This window comes from Melopsittacus undulatus, chromosome 12 (assembly GCF_012275295.1).
Source record: "Melopsittacus undulatus isolate bMelUnd1 chromosome 12, bMelUnd1.mat.Z, whole genome shotgun sequence".
NCBI classification, from domain to species: Eukaryota; Metazoa; Chordata; class Aves; order Psittaciformes; family Psittaculidae; genus Melopsittacus; species Melopsittacus undulatus.
Window position 1 is genome coordinate 13,593,246 of NC_047538.1, and position 21,918 is coordinate 13,615,163.

Consider the following 21,918-nt stretch of genomic DNA (forward strand, 5'->3'; position numbering starts at 1 on the left):
TTTAGGTGTGTATTAAACCGAGGTAAACAGCCCCAAAAGTAAACCCCTGGGCTTGTAAACAGGTTATAAACAAGCTGAACATAAACACGGCTCAGCTGCTTCAAAGTGTTTGTCATCTGAAGTTTGTAAGTGGTGACAGAATAAAACTCCCAGCAGAGCTTCAGCCCTCCTCTGGGGACCCAGCACACCCTTGTTTTCTGCTTGCATTAGGAGGAAGAAGCGGGTCTCGCCAGGCAGGTGTGCTGATGGAGGGGTCTTAGCACAAGGCTGGTATTGCCCAGCTGGAGAAATATGGTCGATAACTTTCAGCCCTTATTAGGACTCCCAGAATGGGGCTTCTTAGCCTATGTGAAGAAACCTCTATGTAGTAGTAGGTGACAAGAAGGTGGTGGCAGTGGTGGATGATGGGTGTGATGGAGGCAGCCCCCTGTGGTCCCCAGCAGGCCCTCAGGATGGAACTAAAGGGTTTAACTCAAGCAGTTAGGGAGGACTTCAAGCTGCATTTCTCCCCCTTCACATTCTGCTGGGGTGAGCAGTGCCAGTGCCATGGCTTCTGCAGCCAGTGTGAGGGGACTGAAGGGGGATGCTGGGTGCACCCTGCGGCTGAATCCTGTACTCTGCCCAGTGCCACCCTCACCAGCAGCCTCCCCACCCTGAGCAAATACCCCCAGCCCCAGCAAAGCCCTTTGCCCTTCCTCGGCACCAGGGTGGGGTGAGAATGCCAGGTTCAAGCACTTCTGCCATGGTTTGGGCACCGCAGGCGGCCATGGGCAGGGGCTGCCGCCGTGCACCACTGTCCCCAGCTGAGCGGTGGCTCTGCAGGCAGCTGTGCTGACCGCAGCCGCGCTGCTCAGGAACAGCCACTGCTAAAATTACAGCCTGGCCAAACCCAAGAGCCTGCTTGGGGCAAACAGCAGCTGGGAGCCAGGAATAGCCCCGGCACACACCGCTGCCTTGGCACAAGTGGCACCCAGAGCATCGCTGCCCGTCCATGCAGACCCGTTTCAGCAGCATCTCTTGGGCTGGGGAATGGTTTCAGGTGCTTTTCCCAGGCAGCCAAGGCAGCCCAGCATTCCCAGTGGGAGGCACAGCACCTCCCCAGGTCTCAGGACCCAGGAGGATGCACGGTGTGTTCTGAGCCCCTGGAGTGGTTTTGCTGCACAGAGGGGCTTGGCTGCCTGGTGTCACTGCTATCCTCTGCCAGGGGCACCACGGCTGACCAGGACGGGTCCCCCAGGAAACAGGGACCCTGAGCACAGGGCTGTCTGCTCCCAGGGCTCCTGCCAGGAGCTTCAACCCCTGCTGCCATTGAAGAGCCACAGCTTTGTGCCCTCAGTGAGCCCCCTGTCAAGCAAAGTCTGGTCTCAGGTGCCCCTCACAAGCTGGCCTGGGAGGCTGCAGCCATTTAGGGTTCAGTGTGGATGGACAGGCCCTGCCATGCTCTGTGGCTGAACCCACTGCTCCTGCCCACTGCTCCTGTGACTACACTGGGCTGGATCCAGGCTGGACTCATGGGGCAGCTGCCCTGCAGCCTGTGGGTGTGAGGGGCTGGGCTGTGCAGTGGGGCAGGGGCACACAGTGGAGACATGGAGGGACATGGGAGCACAGACAGCATGGAGGATATAGGGGGAACACAGAACCACAAAATGGACTAGGTTGGAAAAGGCCTGTAATATCATCAAGTCCAACCATTACCCCACCACTAACCCGTGGCACTGAGGGCCTTGTCTACGCTGGTTTTGAACACTCCAGGGACAGCAATTCCACCACTGCCCAAGGCAGCCTGTTCCAGTGCCTGAGCACCCTTTCAGTGAAGAAATTGCTCCTAATATCCAATCTAAACCCTTCCTGGCACAGGCTGAGGCTGTTACCTCTTGTCCTATCACTTGTTACCTGGGAGAAGAGACCAGCTGCACCCTGCCTCCATCTTTTCAGGTAGTTGTAGAGCGTGATAATGTTCGCCCTGAGCCTTCTCTTCTCCGGATTAACAACCCCAGCTCCCTCATCAGACTCGTGCTCCAGAACAGGGGGGATACGGGGCACGGGGGACACGGGAGGGAGCGGAGGGCGCAGGGATGCGGGTAACGGTGACACGGGCACAGCAGCGGCCGCAGCCGGGACGCGAGCTCCCCCTGGCGGCTACCAGGCGCTATGGCGCCGCCGGTGCCCGGGCGGGCCCAGAGCGGCAGCACAGCCCCTGGCCCGCTGCTCTGCCCGGCCTCACCCCCAGCACTGCGGGGCAGGGGGGGCAGGCGGGGCAGGCGGCCAGGGCCCTCCCGCACTACCGAGGTCCTTAAGGAAAGGTCAGCACGCGGCCCCTGAGCTGCTTCCAGCCGGCGCCAGCCGGAGCCCGGCGGGAGGTACCGAGCTGGGCGATGGCCACTGCCGAGCCGGTGACAGGAGCCTGCAGCTGCCCCCGCAGCCCAGGGGCTGCATCCCGGGGGCTGCCAACAGCAGCCCGGGCCACAAGCACCAGCTCAGACCAGGGCGGCTGCTCCCAGACCCAGCTCTGGGGTGGGTTTATAGAGCCCCAGCACCCACAGAGCCTGCAGGCACCTTGGTGTGGGGATCTGCTCCCAGATAACGACCTGTGCCCTTACACCCATAATTCAGGAGGAGACGGGAACATGCCTGGAGCTTCAGCTCATTAATTATGAACAACCCCATTCGCTCAGGCCCTGGCTCTCCCCCTGCCTCGCTGGGGAGCACAGGAACAGTGCTGGCAGCCACAGCGATATTTGCCAGTGTAAGATTAGCTCTGTGGAAAGAGCCATCAGTGCCCTGTGTCCTGGCCCAGGGCACGGAGGGGTGCTGTGGCCCCAGGAGCAGCCCTCATCCTTCTGCCAGCCAGCCCCAACTCCTAGGAAAGCAATAGGGTCCAACCAGCACAGGGACCACAAGGACTCTGAGCCACATGCAGGGACAGGATTTGGCCATAGGGATTTATTGCAGAAGGAGGAAAGGGGAAGGCTCGTGCCTGCCTGCACAGCCCTGCCAAAGAGACACAGAGCCAAAGAGGCAGCAACCCACAGCCATCAGCTTGATTCCAGAGCCTAAAGCATCCCACTCCCAGCAGCTTCACCACCCGGCTCCAGGCATATTGCAGGGCAGTTCTGGGCTTGAAGAGATCCAGGTTTGTAACATCTTGACCAGCCAAGGTCCCAACATGCTTCCTGGTGCTGTTTTGTCCCATCTACCCATGAACCAGAGGCGTCACCAGTGCAGCAGGGAGATGCTCATGTGGAGGCTGGTGAACGGCTGGCCCAGGTGTTACGGGGCTGGCGAGGAGGGGCCGAGCAGGGCCAGGAGGAGCAGCGGGGACAGGAGCTGATGGGGGACTCTGTGTGGGGACCCTCCGCTGGCCGTGGCCGCCCGGGAGGCAAAGACCTTGCGGCCGTGGAGGGGCTGCGGCGGGCGGAAGTTGTTGGTCATTCTGGGGAGCGTGGAGCCCACGGCCGGGAAGTGGAGGGTGCTGACGAAGGCCTGCAGCTGTGCAGGGAGAGCGGTGGGCAGCCCTGTGCCAGGCACACCAGCCCCTGCATGCTTGTGCCTTCCCTGCTGTCCCTGATGTGCACAGGGTCTGTGCCACAGCCCCACACCAGAGAGGGGCCTCCCGCAACCCCTCACTGCTCTCCCAAAACCAGACCCGTAGGGTAAGTACATGAACCAGGTCCTTAAAAGGATCAGGTCTTGAGTTTTAAAGGAGGTAATTGTGTTTCAGTGGCTGGGCTGAGCACTTAGAAGAGTAACTGGGCCATGACTCCCACAAGGAGATACATCTGCTAAGATGCTTGAGCAGCAGAGGAGAACTCCATCCATCCATCCATCCATGCACCCACCCACCCACCCACCCCCTCGGACCCTCTTCTAAGTTCCAGTGGGTTTGCTCCCATTTCGCTCTCTGAACACTGGGGCTGGGTGGCAGAGCGCTATGGACAGGATGTCTCTGCACTGGCATGTGGCCATGGCTCCATTACTTAACCCTCATTAAATTAATTGCCTGGTTGCCGGGAGCATTACTGTAGAGATGACTTTCCCGTGTTGAGGGGTGGGGAAGGGCAAGGAGAGGGGGCACACGGGAGGCCCATCCCCTCGGGCTGTGCACGCTGGTACCTGCTCCCGACCGATCTCCACCGGCTCCTCAAAGATGGTCCAGATGACAACCTCGCTGCAGTCGGGGGTGGTGAGGGAGCCCTGGTAGCGGTAGTACCCGGAGAGCCGGCCGGCATGCGGCAGCAGCGTGCCCAGGCGGAAGGTGGAGGCCAAATCCACAGAGTCCCCTGTGCGGTGAGACGTGGGCACTCAGCCTGTGCCATGCCAGGGATGTGGTGGGGACAGCAGGGCCACCCCCATCAGTTTCCCCTCAGCCAGATGGTGCCATAGACTGTCAGATCCCCCCAGTGCCACCCCCTGAGGAGGGTTCTCCCCTTTTTGCCCCTACCCCAGTGAGAAGGTGACTCACCTGCATGGGAGATGTTCCTCAGCCCAGCCACGATGGTGTTGTAGTTGGTGTTAGGAGTTTCAGAAACCTGTGAATGAGGAGGGTAAGCAGCTGGGGCAGCGCAGAGCCAGGTCATTGTGCTGCTGAGCATCCTCAGGCAGAGCCAGCCTCACAGCACCACAGAGCAGCAGTGGGGAACAGCTCACAGCTCCCACTGCATGGAGCCAGCGGGGAGCATCTTGCACCACTGAGGTTCTCCAGCACCTCCTGGCCTTGGCCCAGCCTTCCTGCCCCTCTCGCCCCTTCAGAGCAGCCATACAAGGCTCCACCGGCCGTGCCTTGAGGGGCCTTTTCCCAGCACAGGGTCCCCTCCCTCCAGCAGTTGCAGACCCACCTGGAAGAAGAAGCCGAGGACTGCCAGCCCATTGGGATGCCCCTTGGCCTCTGCCAGCGTCCGGTACTTGGCGTTCATGTGGACAATGTGCATCTGGGGAAAGCACAGAGGGGCCAAGCATGGGCAGCCACCCCCAGCTGACCCCCGGTGGAGGGGTGCTCCCCATGGATCCTCCCAGCCAGCCTGGGGCAGGCAGACCCCCCAGAAACACCTGCCTGCTCCCATGGGCACTTCCAAGGGGAAGCTGCTCAGAGGATCAAAGCATCACAATGGAGGAACGTCCTTTGAAGGGGTGTGGGAAGGGGGCCAGCAGTCCCGGGTGCCACCAGCCACAGCACATCAGTTCTGCTCTCCTCCAGCTGATAATTCATATTTCAGAGGCACAGAACCTCTTTCACCCAGAAGAATCCCAACGTGCTTGGCAGAGCACACTCCTGCACACTCCTGCTTGCGTTCACTGACCCAGCGGGACAGAGAGCCCTCCAAACCTCACCCAGTGCCTCCAACAGGGCAGCCTGGCCTGCACACCACAAAGTAAAACCTTAGAGTCTGGCATCAACTGCTTTTTAACCACCCAGGTGCCCTGTGCAGCAGCTGCCTGTATCCCACCATCAGCACACGTGATGGGAGCACAGCCAAACCTGCCAGTGCAGCATCCCAGAGCCTGCATGGCAGCCTTGGGATCACACCTTCCCAACCACCAGCATCACACCTTCCCATCACACCAAGGGCCACCCAGAGAGTGTTTTGTCTCACCTACCTCCATGGGGAGCTGCCACCCGTCGAGAGTGTGCTCGGAGCCATTCCCAGCTGGGCTGCCCCAGTGGAAGTGGAGCTGCAGTGCACGGTACCTGCCGGGGAGGCCCCCGCTGCTGATGGCGATGTGCTCAGAGACCAACTCACTTGCCAGGCTCAGCATCACTGCAAGGGCAGCGGGATGGGGTGAGGATAGGGTGAGGATGCAGGACAGCCCTGGCACACTTGGACTCCCCCTCCTCAGGCTTCATCCCAGCACTAACACAAACCCACAGCGGCAGAGGACACCCAGAGGTGGAGGAACTGAGCCAGGGCAGGACCATGTCTGGGAGCTGGGACTGGGGGGGGGATGCCCCATGCAGCTCGTACCTGTGTGCCCATCATTTGTCAGCCTCCACTTGCCCGGGGGGGCCTGGTCATAGCCTTCGAAGAGGATGTCCCCGAGGCCCCGGTCCCGCTGCAGCCGGCGCCTGTCGATGTTCACAGGGGACTGCTTGCTGCCACCACATGTGGCTTTCAGCTCCTTCCAGTGGCTGGGGCCTGCAGAGGAGGAGCAGGGGCACCATGGGCAGCCACGGAGCCACAAGGTGCTGGGTCGTCAGCCAGCCCTGCAGTCCTGGTCAGCCCTGCCGTGCTCATCTGCATCCCACAGGAGCTGCCCTCCTGCCCAGCCAGCCTTCCTCCCTGCTGATGAGCAGGGGTTTACTGCGAGCCTCATCCGTAATGCAGCAGGGTTTCCTCACAGGGCTGGGGGCTATATTTAGCCTGGCACACTGCTGGTGAAGGGCAGGCTTCTCTTCCGGCCCCTTCTTCCCATCCCTGCAAGGAATCCTCCCTGTGGGGCTGCATTGGCTGCCAAACACAGCCCCTGGGGCTGGGGCTCACACCAGGGCTGGGCAGGGGACTGCTCTATGCAGGGGGATCCCACTACCCAATACAGCACGTGTGAGGGTAGGACAGACAGGAGCCACTGAGTAGGGATGAAGGAGTTGAGGCCCATTCATAGGACACATGGTTTGGGTTTTACCAGTTTAACACATTTTACCCTATGCGTGCTGCACTTGTCCAGCTGTAGCAGGTGACAGCGCATCCTGGCCACACAGCTCATCCTGGGGCAAATCCCACATGGGGTCCACATGACTGCATGATCCCCACCAGCAGATGCCAGGGTAGGGGGTCACCATGGCAAGAGCTGGCAGTGCCAGCAACCAGTTGTACCCACTGCAAACCCAGTGTGCTGCCTGGGGGCCATGAGCAGTGGTCCCCATGGATGCCACTGTGGCCAGACCACACACCACGTGTGTGGCTCACTGGACACTAGTTGGGGTCCACAGCTGTGGCATGGGACATAGCCACCCTGCTGGTCACTGCTTCAGCGTGGCTGCCCTGACACCCTGCTCCTTCACCTTATGGTCCTGGGGTGAAGGTGCTAGCACTGGGCTGCATCCCATCCAGGGAATGGGAACTCCCCTGACACCCCCAGTCCCAGGGCAGCTCAGTGCATCCCCCCTCGGCACTGCAGGCTCTGCTCTGGCACATTCTGGCCTGGCAGCCTTTGTCTATGACCATGGTCTGGAGGGGCTGCTCCTCCAGCAGCACCCAGTGGTGCACCTCTTGCACTTACCAACCTTCCTCTTGGGCAGACAAACCCCAGACACCCACTCACCTCCACCTCCTGCCCCTGCGCTCAGCCCCGTGTCCTTCCCTTCTCCTCACTCCAGGCAGTTTTTTGCCTGGAAGCCCTGGGAGCTGCAGCCTGGCCGTGCCACCACCGCAGCAGCTCCCCAGCACACTGCTATGGGGTAGCCCCACACATTGCCCAGAGCCCTGCTGCAGGCACACGGCCGGCCCTGTGCTGCCCAAGCCGCTTCCCGCCAGCCCTGCTCCCCTGTTGAAATCGGCTCTGGCCACCCCTGGTGACATTGGCTTGCCGGTAGCATGGAGCGCTGCTCCGGCAGGGATAAGCAGAGCTCATGGCTGGTGAGCATGAACCGCTGGGCACGAGGGGTGTAAACCCAAGAGCTATAAAACAGCTGGGCCGTAACAGCTGATTAAATGCTCGTTGATCTTTAATTAACCTTTTACAAGCTATTTGCCTGCTTCCAAACAAAGTGCCCCCAGCCATGCTTCCCTTCCCCTACCTGCTGCCTGCCCAAACAGAGCTATGCCCCCTCCAGCCAGGCCCGTGCCCCATGGCCCCCTCATTGCCTTGACAGGGTTGCTAATGGCATGTTTTACATGTGTGATTTAACTTGCTCCAGGCGGAAGGGGGGAGGCTGGTGCTGCCCCGGGAGCACCCAGACCTGGCTGGAGGGGGCACAAACACTTCTTCCCAAGTCTCTATATCAGCACACCTGAAAGTGACACCCCTCTAATCGATCCCACCTTGGTGTGATATGGGTGAATCTGCCCTTTTCCAAACCATGCTCCCCACTGAAGCCTCACTGATGGTGCCCAGAGTGCCCTCGGTCAGGAGCTGTGGGGAGATGTAGGGGTCTGAATCCCACACAACCCCGACACCCCCATCCTGCACATGGCACCACTCACCACACTGGGGGTCCTGCGAGTCATAACACCACTGCCCTGCGGAGAGAGGAGAGCTCAGTGCAGGCGATGGAGACAGGACCCACTCCCCAAACCCACCCACATCCATGCCCAGCCCCCCATGGCAAGAGCACCCCTCATTGCAGCCAGGGGTCCCGCCAGCACTTGTGTTCATCCCAGTTATTCTTAGCACTGGTGCTTTCACACCTTCCCTACCTCCCCCAGCCGCTCCACAGGGAAACCTCCCTCAGCATCTCTCCACTCTGTGGAGCCAAACCTCACTGCTCACGGGGCTCCATTCCCAGCTGCTGTGGGAGCATCCCCCTTGCTCACCCTGGGAGCCCAGGCAGCCCCTCAGCACACACATCACCTTGCCCTGGGTGAGCAGGGAGCTGAAGGTGCTGCTGCAGCCCCCACCGCTGTTCCCGCAGCTCCCAGGGGTGGGCTGGCAGCAGAAGGCGGCTGCTGGGGGCTGCTGGAGAGGCCCGAGCCCACGCTGCGGGGACTTAAAGCTCTCCCCATCGCTCAGGGCCACCTCAGCCGGAGCTGCTGGACTCCCACCAGTGCTGTGCCCGTGCTCAGAGCAGCTACAGGCACTGGGCGCTTGATGCCGGGTGCCGGCACAGCAGACATGGGGATGCCGAGGATGCCAGGGAAGGCAGAGCACTGCTCCTGCTGTCTGCACAGCCACCCAGAGCCATCAGCTCTGCAATGGGAACCAGGGAGCACATCCCTTTCCTCCTCAGCTCCCTGTCCTGCTCCTGGCAGGAGGCACAGAGCAACCCGGTGCTGCACAGGGCCAGCCTACATGAGCAGTCCCCACAGATGCCATGGGGTCATGCCAGCAGGCTGCTGCAGGTGAGATGAGCTATGCGTCTATGCCAGCGGGGACTGCTCAGAGCAGCAGGACAGAGGTAGCCCTGCCTGCCTCCACCTATGCTGCTCATGGTGCCAGCCTGCAGCAACATCCAAATCCTCACTCTGGCAGCATGGGACACACCAGACCCACAGGAGAGCTGGGAGCAGGACCCAGAGGGTCCCCAGGGCAAGGATCTCGAACTCTCCTTCCTGCTGAGGCAAAGCCAAACTCCATCGAGATGCTCAGATCCACACCCACCAGCCCTTGCCTGACCTCGAGCATCCTCTGGCAGGAACCAAAGGAGCCTGGCCCAGATGCAGGTGAGCACCCAGCGTCTTGACCCCGGGACAGCAGCCCTGAGGCTTCATCCTCACTGGTGATGCAGGTCAGTGGGGTGGACAAGCCGAAACCCAACACCCTAATGCCCCAGTGGGACCCCGACCCAGACACCCCTACCAGGACAAGTAGCCCTGGGTGGGCTGAGACCTCCCGATCCCAGCAGCACAGTGAGGACATGCACCAGTGGGGAGAAGGTGGTGGGGGGCCAGGAGACAGTTCCTGGGCCAGACCAGGTCCCCCAGCACCCAGCCCCCAGCACAGGGCAAAGGGAAAGGAACAAATGGGCTGGCAACGGTGCAGCCCAGCCCCGCAGCCCAGGACCCCCATCATCTCCCACCATGGGACCCACCATCCCCTCAGCAACCCCAGGCGCGGGGCAGCGCATCTCATCTCGTCTCGTCTCATCTCACCTCCCGCGGCTGCTTGCACGACGAGAGGCAAAGTCAGAAAAGTTATCCCCAGCCCCTGCGTGCCCATGGCAACGGCAGCGGGGACCCCAGCACCCCGTCCTCCTCCTCCTCCTCCTGCGCAGTGCGCCCGGGCAGGCAGCGCTGCCAGCGCCCAGCCAGCCCGGAGGAATCCTCGGCTCCAGCCTGTGTTCTGCTGTTAAATATTCATCACAAGGGCTGAGTTTTTAACTCCTCGGCTGCTAGCGGGGAGCGGGGGAGCGGCCCGGCCCCCAGCCAGCAGCACCGCGCCGTGCCAGGCCCTGCCCGGGATGCCAGCACAAGGGCAGGAGGCAGGGGCACGGCAGGGAGCAGGGGGCTGGAGGAGCCCCCTCCCCTCCGAGGGGCGGCCCTTGGTACCATCCTGCTTTCCATCCCCAAAGCAGGGGCTCGGCAGCATCCCCACTGTGCCACATCCCCCCCTGCACAGTGCTCTGGGGCCACACGTGAGTGGCAGAGGGGCTGTCAGTAGCCAGAAAGGGCTGGGGCACCAGCTCTGCCCCATCCTCTCCCCACTGTTCATAGGCACATGCCGTGGGACAACATTCCACCCAGCAGCCATCAGTGGGTCCTGCATGCCCCATGCCCAGAGAATGGTAGCTCTCACCAGGAGTCTGATATGGGGCAGGCAATGGCATAGGGACCCACAGGCCACATCCAGGTTATCCCTGCAAACAGAGGCCACTCCCTGGGCAAAGCCCAGTGAACACCAGCAGTGCTCCATCCTCAGGGCTGGGTGGTCTCTGCAACTACACTATGGGGACCCTCAGCCATCAGCATCACTGAAGAGCAGCACACTGGTGGGGCAGGAATCAACCCTTTCCCCTCCCTCCAGCCACCATGAGGCCACACCATAACGCAAGCCTTGGTACCCACCTGGGCATCACAAGAGCCTGGTGCAGGGATGCCGTGCTCAGCTCCCCGGCATGGAAGCAGTTCATGCCTTCCCCATTGCACCCATCCAGACAGGTCCCACAGGAGCCGGTACCTTGCCATCGGGCGGGTAGGAAAGGGATGGAAACAGAGGAGCACAGTGTGGTCACATTCCCCCAGGATCTCCCTGCCATCTTCAGGCACAGTGGAAAGCCACAAGGCCCATCCCGCAGCTCCTCTCGCCGGCACTTGGTGCTGGTGGGAGCGCCGCCGCCTCGCTGCCAAGATGAGCAAAGCCGGCAGCAGCACAAGGGCAGTGGGAAGAGCCTCCTGCTGCCGGCTTGGCCAGGGATGCTCTGGCTCAGCAGAGCTGCTTGGCTGCCATGTGCTACAAGGGGACAACACACCCAGCAGGGCTCATCCTTGGCTCTTTGGGTCCTCTTTCTCCCCCCAAGGCAGAACCAGCCCCACGTGCCTGGGCAGCACAAACCTGTGTGTTTGGGCACCTGAGCCGGCTGCAGAGGAGGGCACAGGGCAGAGCTCCCCAGAGCTGTTTTGGATCCGAGCCATGGCTGAAGCTTGGCCCCTGCTCCAGGGATGAGGTATGTGCAGAGGGCTGCGGTCATCCTTCCGGAGCAGCCGCAAAGGCAGGCAAGCAAGGCGGAGGGTGCACCAGGTCCACAGCCTGCTGCCCATTGCTGCCAGGAGGGAGAGGAGCTGCTCCAGCACCAGGGGAGACAAACGGCACCAGCCCCTCTGCCGCCTACCAGCCCACAGTGCCAGGCAGTGGGAGAGCAGCCCTGACCCCCGAGGCTCAGGTGCTGATGGTACCGACCACCCCTGGGCTATTCCCCCCCGGGGCATCAACCCGGTGCCCCCAGGACATTCTCTCAGGTTCTCAGACTCCTCCAGTGGTGATCTCTGGCAAACAGAGGTGTCACCACAGAGATTGTGGCCACAGCACCATGTCACAGCATGCAACCCAGCATGTGGCGGCAACAAGTCCCTTGTCCCACAGAGAGCAGGCAGCACATCCAGCCCAGGGTCCCATGGGGTCTGGAGAGCCCTCCGTGGCTGCAGGGTATGTTGAGCCTTGGTGGGCTCAGCATGGCCTCGCTGAAGGGCAGGAGCAGAGTGAGGAAGCAGAGAGGGACACAAGACACATGGAAAGGCAGCAGCAGCACAGAGGCTTGTGCTGTACCCTGCTCCCCACCGTCCCCATTCCCCAGAGGTACCACTGGCTGCTGGCACCAGCGCCAGGCAGGAACAACCTCCAGTTTCTATAGGAACCAGATCAATCTTGAAAGAACCACCCTGTGCTTGATGGTGGTGGTGAGGAGCTCACAGCCCATCCTGCAGCTCTGTGCTGTCCTCACAGGGAGGAACCACATCCATCGTCCTGCTGGCACAGACACGCACAGTCACAGCACCAAGGGCAGGAGCCAGGAGAGGGGAAAGAATGCCACTGGAATATAAAGCTTGTCACTGAGGCTGCAGCCATCGATCGGTTGTGGGCACAGTGCCACCCTGCTGGGAACCCCCAGCACGTGCACGGCAGCAAGCACTGCACTGGAACGGCTGCTGGAGGTAAATCCTGTGCTGGTGGCCTGGGCACCCGGCTGGTGGGAACAGGGACAAGACTTCAGCACAGCTCACACCCCCAGGGATGGGGGCACCAAGGGGTGGGAGCATCCAGAGGAGAAAGTGCAGTGACAAGGAGAAGCTTACAGGCAATAGATGCTCAGCTGATGCTGATTTTCCATGTAGAACTCTGATCTCCATGAGAATCCGCTGCTAGCCCAGGGAGAAAGCTGGGAGCAGAGCAGGGAGCACAGCAGGAGCTGGCACAAAGGAGGCTCTGTGGCCACCAGATGCGCACTGGCCACAGGCCGCTGCACAGCCCCTTCATTCATCCCATGTTCACTATGTGACATCTCCCTCCACACAGCCTGGCACCCCCCAGGGTCACTGCCAGCGTGTGGCACTTACATGCACCCAAGCTGCACCCCCAAGTCTCTGGCATTCCCCCAGGGCTGGGCACTCCAGACCCACGGCACTGAGCACAGCTGCCGACTACCCCCCAGGAAAACGCATTTAAGCTGGGAAGAGCTTACAGCAGAAGAGTGCCCAGCAGTGCCCCTGCCACAGCATCCAAGTGCCAACATGACACGTGTGTCCCCTGGCAGCAGTGGTGAGCTGTGCTACAGGCACCTTTGGCTGCTCCCTGCAGCATCAGCCCTGTCCCCAGGCAGCAAGAGGGCAGGAGAGAAGGGCCAATTCTGTCTGCACACATCTTGCAGCATCAGCAAAGCCCACAGGGTCCCTGCCAGACTGAGCCCTCCCAACGTCAGGCAGTTGCTATAGGAAGACGTTTGTGTCCCCCGAGACCAACAGCAGCAGAAGGGCCGCCCCCATCGCCCTCAGCTGAGCTGGTGTCAGCCCAGAGCAGAGATGAAGCTCTGGGAGCAGTGACCGAGGAGGCTGCAGCGGGGGCTGCCCTCTGCGGGCACAGGAGGGCAGAGCCGCCCGCACCCGTGGTGACAATGACACTGCACTGCTCGGCGATGAGCACAGCCTGCGGCAGGGCACGGGGACAGCCCCGGTAGTGATGCGGGGACCCACAGCAAACACTGCGAGCCCAGCACCCCTGAAACAACAGTGAGCTGACCTGAGCAACCAGCCTGCAGCACGGGCAGGCGGCACCGGGGCCAGCTCTGGACCATGCAGAACAGAGCTGCTGCTCCTTCCCTGTGCCCAAAGCCAGCCCTTCTTGCAGCAGGCTGGGATCCGGAGGCCAGGTTTTGGTTCCTTACCTACTTCCCCCAGGTAAGACGGGTTTGACTCTGCATGGCTCTGGCAGCTCTGACTGCAGCAGTGGTGCTGCAGGCCACCCACAGAGCCGTTCCCAGCACGGGGTGAGGACACACAGGCTCTGTGGCACTGCGCTCACTGCCTGGGCTGCTCCAGAGGAGAGGCAGTGCAGGCACTCTCGGCTCTCCCCGCTCTGGAAGGACGTGTCCTCGGACCAGCCCACTGACCACACCGCCGTCCGGAGCCTTCAGCCGTGCTGCTGTGAGCACACGCTCACTACAGGACAAGGAACTTCCACAGCAGCATCCGGCAGCAATGCTGAGAGCACCTTGCCAGGACAGGACAGATGCCACTGGCTCTGACTTGGTATTGCTCCATCCCACATCCCACCAACCTGCCAGCTCCAGCAGCAACCCTGCACTGCTAAACCAGCACCACTTATTTATCCAGTAAGTTTCTTGGGGGGAATACTCCCTGTTATCAGCCAGCTTTGTGCAACAATTTGATTACAGGCTCTTTCAGGAGAGGCAGCATCAGCTCCCAGCACACTGCAGGCCGAGGGGGTTGAGAGCTGCCTCTCCCAGCTCGTGTCCCCCCCAGCTCCACAGGGAACTGCAGGCGCCTGCCATGTAGAGCATCCTGGGGCCGGTTTGAGCACAGACGCCATCTGCTGTACATCTCCCGCAGGACACACGGGTGCCGGAGGGACTGGAAACCTCTGCAAACCCAGAACGTGCTGCCCACCACAAGGTCATCACAGAGCCCTCCCTCCAGCCCCCTTACCATGACGGGGTGTAAAGCACAAGGAAGGATAGGGTGGAGATATCGACTTCTAACAGCAGGTTTTGGGTGAGAAGTGTGGAGCTGAAGAGGGTCAGGACAGCCCAACCTGTCACCAGGCTTTTCCAGTCTCCCCAGTGCGTGCTGGGCACAGAAACTGCATCGCTCAGTGCTACCGCTGTCAGCCTCATTTCACATCATCGCTACAGCAGGATCAGTGACTGGCCCAGTTCATTCCCAGAGCCCTCCTGCCCTGTACCAGGAGCTGGGAATGCAGAACCCCCTCTCATCCAGCACAGTCACCTGAGCTTCCTGCTGAGCATCTTCCCACAGGCTTGGAGAGTATAGCAGGAATGGGCTTCACTTCACCCTCCTAGGCACAACCCCAAGACCTTCCTAAACTTAGAGATAAATTCCACTGGAATCTGTACACAAAACTTCCTGCTTGAAGTTAAATGCATCAATTCATCTTGTTGCAAGATCACAGCTCAAAAGTGGGATTTAACAAGATCTTCCTTCCCAACACTGAGGAAACACAGTGATGCAGAAATCAGGAGGCTTTGGCACAGGCCATTTCTCTTACAGAACACAATTTATTTGGCATTTGGATGAAATGTTTCTCACAGCATCTTGAGAAGAAAAAAAATATTAGTGCCAACCCCAAGGAAAGAAGTCAAACAAAAACCAGTGTCACAGGGACTGAATTATTATCGTATCAAATTTAAATCCTACATGGTATTTCACAGAATATCAAAATCTTTTATACACTGCCACAGTTAAGTCCAGTCACAAACCAACTACACAGGAAAAGCCTGCGAATGCAGTGTTGGCTAGCATTGTTTTCCAGGAGAAGGTAAAAAGTGTCTCATTCTCTCACAGCCTCCCAGGCATCCTCCAGCCCATGCACGGCCACACATGCAGCCTGCAAGCACAGCATCTCCGCTGGCATCGGCTCCAACCCGCTCCACGCTCAAGGTGCACAATACTGGCAAATTAAAGCTATGTCGTACCGTAGCAGGCAGGATGTTGTTAGGGGAATCACAGAATGGTCTGGGGTAGAAGGGACTTTAAACATCATCTAATTCCAACACATCTTTACCACCACTAAAAGCATCTATTCCAAAAAGAAACCCCCATTTTATTTGGAACTGGGGAACGTCAGAAGCAAACTCTGATTTGTCTCCTCTACACTCATCTGCTCCAATTTCAGGGTCCATCTCCCACTCTTTAAATTCTTTAAGATTTCCCATGCAAGGGAAATTCAAACAAAATTTCTGTACATTGCATGTTCCTTAGCCAGGGAGAACAAAGACATTTCAGCAACTGAAAAAAGAGATGCACATCACAGGTTGTATGTGGCAACATTAAAACGCCAGTGCTTTGCCACTGAAAAGCCACATCTGAAAGATAAAAGCATCTGTAAAACCAGCTTCAAACTCATTTAACAGTATTAGATGTGAAAAGAACAGTAGCAACTACTGGTCACAACATTTTCTTCCCAAGTGAATCTCGAGGTACATGTGAACAGGCCATCACCATGATACCTGTGGAGGCAGAGCCTGCCCACTGACAGGTTAAGCCTTCAGAAAAACATTTCCCACCTACTTCACTCTTCTAGATCACTGACCTGCCATGAACGGGCACAGGAACAGTCTGAGGCTCAAAACTAGACAAGACTGAACATTATGCAAACAAGTTCTTTGTACATCTTAATGACAGTTTTGATTTTCTAGCACAGAATGAAACCCACTGTCCTTCTATAACATTACAATAGTCTACAACTCATCTAGTAAAAAAATTAGAGGCTGCTGTGAGACTGTGTACGGGTATCACTGATAACATGGACAGAAGCAAGTATCTAGGGCTGTTCTTGCTGGAACAGCAGAGACCTCAATATGGCACCACAGTACATAGTAAGGATGGGGAATCCGAAGAGCAGTTTTGTCCGAGGCTACAATGGGAGGTGCGAGCCCTGCACAGAACTGAGAACTGTGGCTTCACACAACCACAGTTGGGCATATCCCATGAAAAATGCCCGTTCTGCTCACACGTGCTGCTGGGAATGCTGTGGTAATGCCATCTCCCCGCTGGCTCTGGAGGGACATTTGCATTGCATCAGTAGTTAAGAAAAAACATCCAGAGGAAGTGATCAGTGGTGGGGAAAAAAAAACAACAATGCACAGAATAACTCCCAAAGATCTCATCAAACAGAAAGGTCCTCCTTTGGCAAGCATCAGTCCCCTAATTGGTGCCCAGGACAAACTGCTTACCAGTCACCTTGCCAAGGGCAAGGAAGGTTTGCTGAGGAGTCAACTGCTGTCAAGAAAACTTCTCTTCCCCAGTTGGTCCAGAAGTCTGAGTAGTTGTGACGTCTTCTGCTACAAAGGCTCTTACTCCAAGAGAAAATACTCAGTGTGAAAAAGCTACATTAAAATGAGGACAAAAAAACCCAAAACAAAACAATTTTATTGCCAAATTAGAAGCTCACCGAGGTAAATGAGCTGTACTTAGTGAGCTGCTCTGTTCAAGGCAAAATTTCCCTTGGTTACAGTTAAGAGGAAAGAGGATAGGGGAAAAGACAAACAATAGCAGCCTCCGTGCCACCATACAAGTGGGAAAGGCTCAGAAGCAATGGGGAAAATATCACACCAAATCTTCTACAAAGAAGCCTCCATTTGGATAGCTACAACCAGGAGCCACAGTGAAGTTGCCAGTTGTAACAGAGCTTATTTTCAAATAAAATTCATCACAGAATCAAAAGTAAAATAGAAAAACATCGAACAGATTCCCACAGTATTAGGAGAAGTGTGAGGTAAGGCATCTGTTCACCTCAGCCACAAAACACAGCTTCAGACACTAAACCAAGCCAAAAGGCCTTTCGTTATTGCGCTAGGATACTACAAGGAACAAATATATTCCATCTGGCTTCAAAAGAAACTGAAAGTTTTCTGTTTCCCGCTGCTAATGAAGTATTTGTCAGGAACAGATTGTAGTAGCACAGACTTCACATCCTACTTAAGTGTACACTATCACAGCCTGTCCTACAACAGAGTGTAGCCAGCTTGAGAGAAGTATTAACCCTAAGAGCCTAGTTTATATCCCAGTGCTTAGCTTCACCTAGCTGGACGCAGCACAAAGGTTACGATCTACAGTATGTATAGATATATATATATCACCACCCAGAAACACACACACGCACACACGCATTCGTACCTATAAAACTAAGGAAAAATCAGTACATACAATGTATAAAACGTATGAATGTGCTCAAAAACGCACAAAACCCGCTTTATTTTCATACTTCAGAAATGCTCAGCGATTTGTATGCATGGTTCTGACTACTGCTATCCATCCACTTCATTAGACCAGGACTTGGACTCGGAAGAGGAGGCAGTAAGAGATCCCACAGGGTGGATAACTGCTCCTCTCGCTTCATACCACTGCTGTTAGAGCCAGTCAAAAGGCAGGCGGTGGTACGGCTCCAGGCGGATGAGGCTTCCTAACAGTGCTTCCTCCAGCTCGAGTGCCAGCAGCACACCCCAGAACTGTGATTCACACTCTCTGATGGATTCAAGATCATTAGCAAGTGTCTGAATGTCAAGACATCAAGATATGAACTCAATAGCTCAGTTTTCTGTGCAAAAGGAGTTGAATTGTCAAGACCAATCCCCAAGTACAGTATTAGCCTATAGGCAAGAAACAGAATAGAAAGTAGCAGCATATTCAATGGGGAAAGAGTCAGCTGCACTGGGAAACCACAACAGTGGGTTAGGATTTGTCATACAAGTATGATTTCTCATCATTACTAGAAAAATAGATCACACACACCCCCATGCAGTGTTTTCTTCCTGTCCCTCTAGGCTTGTGCCCTTCATAAGGTAACAGAAGAACACTCACAGGGGCATTCTTATAAATTCCTTATAATGCATCTCATCTGCTGTTACAGTAAGTCAAGGAGAAGCAGAGGCAAGAGGAGAATGAAGGGAAAGCGTAAATTATTTGTGCACTGAAGTCCAAATTTAAACGTAAAACCACCTGTAAGGATTATTTTGTATTCAATATCAAAACAGTGCTCGACGTTGGGTTTAGTGAGGGAGTGAATGAATCATTTTGCCATCTGTAAATTAAAGAGTACAGTCGAAGAGGGAAATCTAAGATGACATATCTGACTGAAGCAAACTGCTTTTAAAAATCATTTAAGTGCACTAACCTTGTGATAATCCCTTGTGGGACCTGGATAAATGGTTTGGGGGACACAGGGGAAATCCCTGCAAGAGGGTTGGCAATTTATGGGACCCTGCTAAGGAACAAGTGTCCAATCAGAATTAAACATCGTGTATAGGCCGTGTTGACCACTGCTTTTCAATGTTATTTGTAGAACTGTAAAGAAGTGAAATGCAGGGAATACACATGCTAAACATAGCATGCAATAAGAACAATGGCCTTTTATCCAGCCCAGTCTTGTGCAACTGTTCAGGAGCTGAACTACAAGAACACCTCACTCTTCCTTATGGGGTTATAACAAACAGGGGCTTCATACAGTGAAATCAGACTGCACCAAATTTAAGAAATCAGACTGCACCAAATTTAAGTGCTCCCCATCTTTTCCCTAAAGTATTGCCTAATATGTATGAGGATGCTACTGAACGGACACAAGCATTACACAGACCCAGTGTTCTTTATGGTCCAGAAGTTTACCCAACAACATCAGATTTTGCAGCTACCAACAATAATTGTGATTGCAAATCCTAGTTTTCTTAGTACCCACTTGTCACATATTGCATGGATCATTCATCCTGCAGTCCCTATGGTGTTCTCAGACAGCAAGGCAGATCAAAACACGCAAATGTGTTATACTGTGTAACTCTTACTTGGTGCTATGTGTTTTAGCTCCTCAGTGTTCCCGCTGTGTAAAACAAGCCCCAACCCTTTCCCCTGCAGTTCCATCTTCTCTGCCTTTTCCAAGTATAGCACTGAAGCATGAGAGAAAGCAATTGATTGAGCAGTGACTGCCCCCACCCGCCTTTTCCATCGCCTGTTCCCTGGGTCCAGTGGTATCCAGCCAAATCCAAGCAGCTTTTTTCTGACGTAGATTTTGTTTCCTCTCAGGTTAAGGAAAAAACCCCAACAAAATATGACCCCTACCCATACTTTTCACCTCCTTAGAAGTCAAAGGAATTCTCTGCACTCTTTTCCATAGCCAATGGAAGAAAAAGAGCAGTTATACAGTCCATATTTACAGAACAAACCGATTAGTGAATGAATAATGACAGCCAAAAAACAAGAGGCACAATCCTAAACTAGAACATAAAAGCAGTGTTCAAAAACAAAGTGGAGATTCCTTCTGAAGTTCAAACCACGGATTAGTGTTTGTGCAACAGTTGCTAAAACTCTCTCTGACCGGTGATCAGCTTTCTTCTCCTCTATACAATGGTATTGAGAGAACAGTGGCTGTGACGGCTGCCCGTAAGAGTTTCTGCTGGAGTGTTTTCACTTAGCACTGTGTCAGGAGGGACAAGAAAGGTGCTGCTGTCAGCAGAGTCTTCCAGCTCCACTGGAGAAGGACCAACTGAGGGAGGAAGCGATCCCTCTGTAAGCTGTGGGGATGCATCACAGTTTCCTAGTGATGGAGGACTGTTTTGCACAGTCTGAGAGAGAACTCCATCTGCAAAAGACAAAAACCAAGCAGAATCAGAATGTGAGGTATATCATTTCACATTCCCAAATGGGTTTACTATCTGTATTTCTAGAAGCTCTGAGTTTTTCTCAGTTTCACATTAATGCACAAAGAGATGACACTTCAAAAGAGGAAAACTGTGTAGCAAAAATAAAACTTTGATATATAAATAAGATGCTTGCACTAATCAGGCTCACTTATCTTGTGAGATTTGATGCTATAAAAATCCCAAATTGGAATGGTTTCTACAGTATGTGACTAGCACAGCTGCAAAACTGAAGAGTGCTGGGTGAATCATTAGAAAGTGGTATTTTTGGTCAATTTTTGGGGGGTGTGGGTGGGGGAAGTGGGGAAGAGAGAAGACGCCGGATAGATTGTATTCAAGATCTCTTGTACTTGACATTTCTTCTACTTTTTAATAGCAATCTCCAGAAGACCAGAAAAAGTACCAGAATAGGGGAAATTAGGTAACCAGGTAACCAATCCAAGGTAAGGCTTGAAAATAGGTAAGGTCGAAGAGTTAAACTATTTGCAGCAAGTATTCTACTTGAATTTAGGTGTTTCAAAGAATCTTTAAGAAAAAACAAGCTTAATGATTAATTTCCAACAAAAGACTTTTTCATTGCAGAAATACATTTTACAATTAAATATATTTTCTCCTCACAATCACTAAACAACATGATTATAGTTAATAAATCAATCAATCAATCTACCCTCTAGCCAAAATGAAAAAGAGATACGAAAGAGAAGCCTGCATACCTGGAGTGGAACAAAGGATGCTGTCTGGATTGACAGAAGCCTCATATGGAGGAGGTGGGTCATCTGGGTGTTGAATATCTGGATACTTGTAAGCAGTATAGGGTGGAGGCGGATCATGGAAATGAAATGCCCCACCTTCCCCATCATCTGAAAGATGCAGTGGAGTAAGGCCAGTTCCAAAACCATCAGGACCATAATCAAAACCAGGCATCCTGCGGCCCAAGTTAAAATGGTGCACTATTTCAAGAGAAGAAACAGTAGTAAGTGAATTTATCCCATGCTTTCTTCTTCAGTTTAATGCAGATCTCGACATCTTTTTCCACTTTTTACACCCAAGACACTCATGTCTCCTGAAGACCCAAAGAAGTCTACATAACTCATACAAGTCAACTCCCTGCTGTTACTCGACACCCAGGCCCACCTGAACCCAGCCTGCTCGTCCTGCATTACACCACAATTTTAACCTAACCTCTCCAGATTAAGGCAGCACATACAAGATATTTCACATTTGGATCACATAAAAAAAAATACCTTTCCATTATAGTCTGGAGTTCGAGTTTGAACCAAGACACACACACAGAGGCACAGTCAGGCAAGACCATAACATTTCTCACTTTTATGTGTGTCAATCTGTCAGTAATAAGCATGAGGCACAAGATAACTGTGGATACACATTTTTTCTTGGAACATGCAGTGGTTCAGAGAACCAAAATTTGCACAAATCATGACCAGGCCAGGCAGCCAGCACAGACCTACATCTGGGTACAACACTGACTAGAATCTACTACCACACTTTCCCTGGTGTTTTACACAGACTTTTATTTCTTTCCTTCTGCTCCCTTTATGCAGAAGCACATACACTGCTTCAGTCAGGACTTATTACAGATACAGGCTCTACTTACAATTTGCTCCAATCAAAGACTCTATGCGCTCTCTCCGCCTCTGGCGTAGCCGGTGGACCATAAAAAGCAGCAGAGAGAGGATGAGGAAGGAGGAAATGCAGCTAACAATCAGACGCATTCCACCAGCCATTGAGTCAAACAAACTGTTGCCATCTGTTACAGAAAATATATACAAGAAGCCTGTTATAGTTCTGTTCAGGACTCATTTTTCTTGATGCTCTTCTGTCAGTAACAGAGAGAGAAATGTAGAGTGGAGATTCATTAGGCTGGTTTAACACTTCTTATTTCAAAAAAGGAAGAAAATTATGAAACATCAGGTGATTGATCTATTTATTGC

At 54.8% G+C, this 21,918-nt stretch overlaps 2 protein-coding genes across 6 annotated transcripts in view; both read right to left on the bottom strand.

Moving 5' to 3' along the window:
• Positions 1–3,045: 3,045 nt before the first annotated feature.
• Positions 3,046–9,810, bottom strand: LOC101872453 (carbonic anhydrase 15-like). Its single transcript, XM_031047900.2, has 8 exons — positions 9,744–9,810; positions 8,139–8,174; positions 5,961–6,131; positions 5,596–5,756; positions 4,836–4,928; positions 4,463–4,529; positions 4,114–4,280; positions 3,046–3,489 (listed from the first exon to the last, which is right to left on the bottom strand). Exons 1-8 carry the CDS (start codon positions 9,808–9,810, stop codon positions 3,271–3,273), a joined length of 981 nt encoding a protein of 326 aa, XP_030903760.2. The 3' UTR covers positions 3,046–3,270.
• A 6,880-nt stretch (positions 9,811–16,690) lies between these two features.
• DGCR2 (DiGeorge syndrome critical region gene 2) overlaps positions 16,691–21,918 on the bottom strand; it is a 46,757-nt gene continuing 41,529 nt past the window's right edge. For all 5 annotated transcript variants that reach the window (XM_031047896.2, XM_031047895.2, XM_005147763.3 and 2 more), the window contains 3 exons: positions 21,582–21,734; positions 20,680–20,916; positions 16,691–19,908 (listed from right to left, as the gene is read on the bottom strand). In XM_031047896.2, the coding sequence (XP_030903756.2) occupies positions 19,667–19,908; positions 20,680–20,916; positions 21,582–21,734 (632 nt within the window). In that variant the 3' untranslated portion in view covers positions 16,691–19,666. The remainder of the gene's footprint in view (positions 19,909–20,679; positions 20,917–21,581; positions 21,735–21,918) is intronic.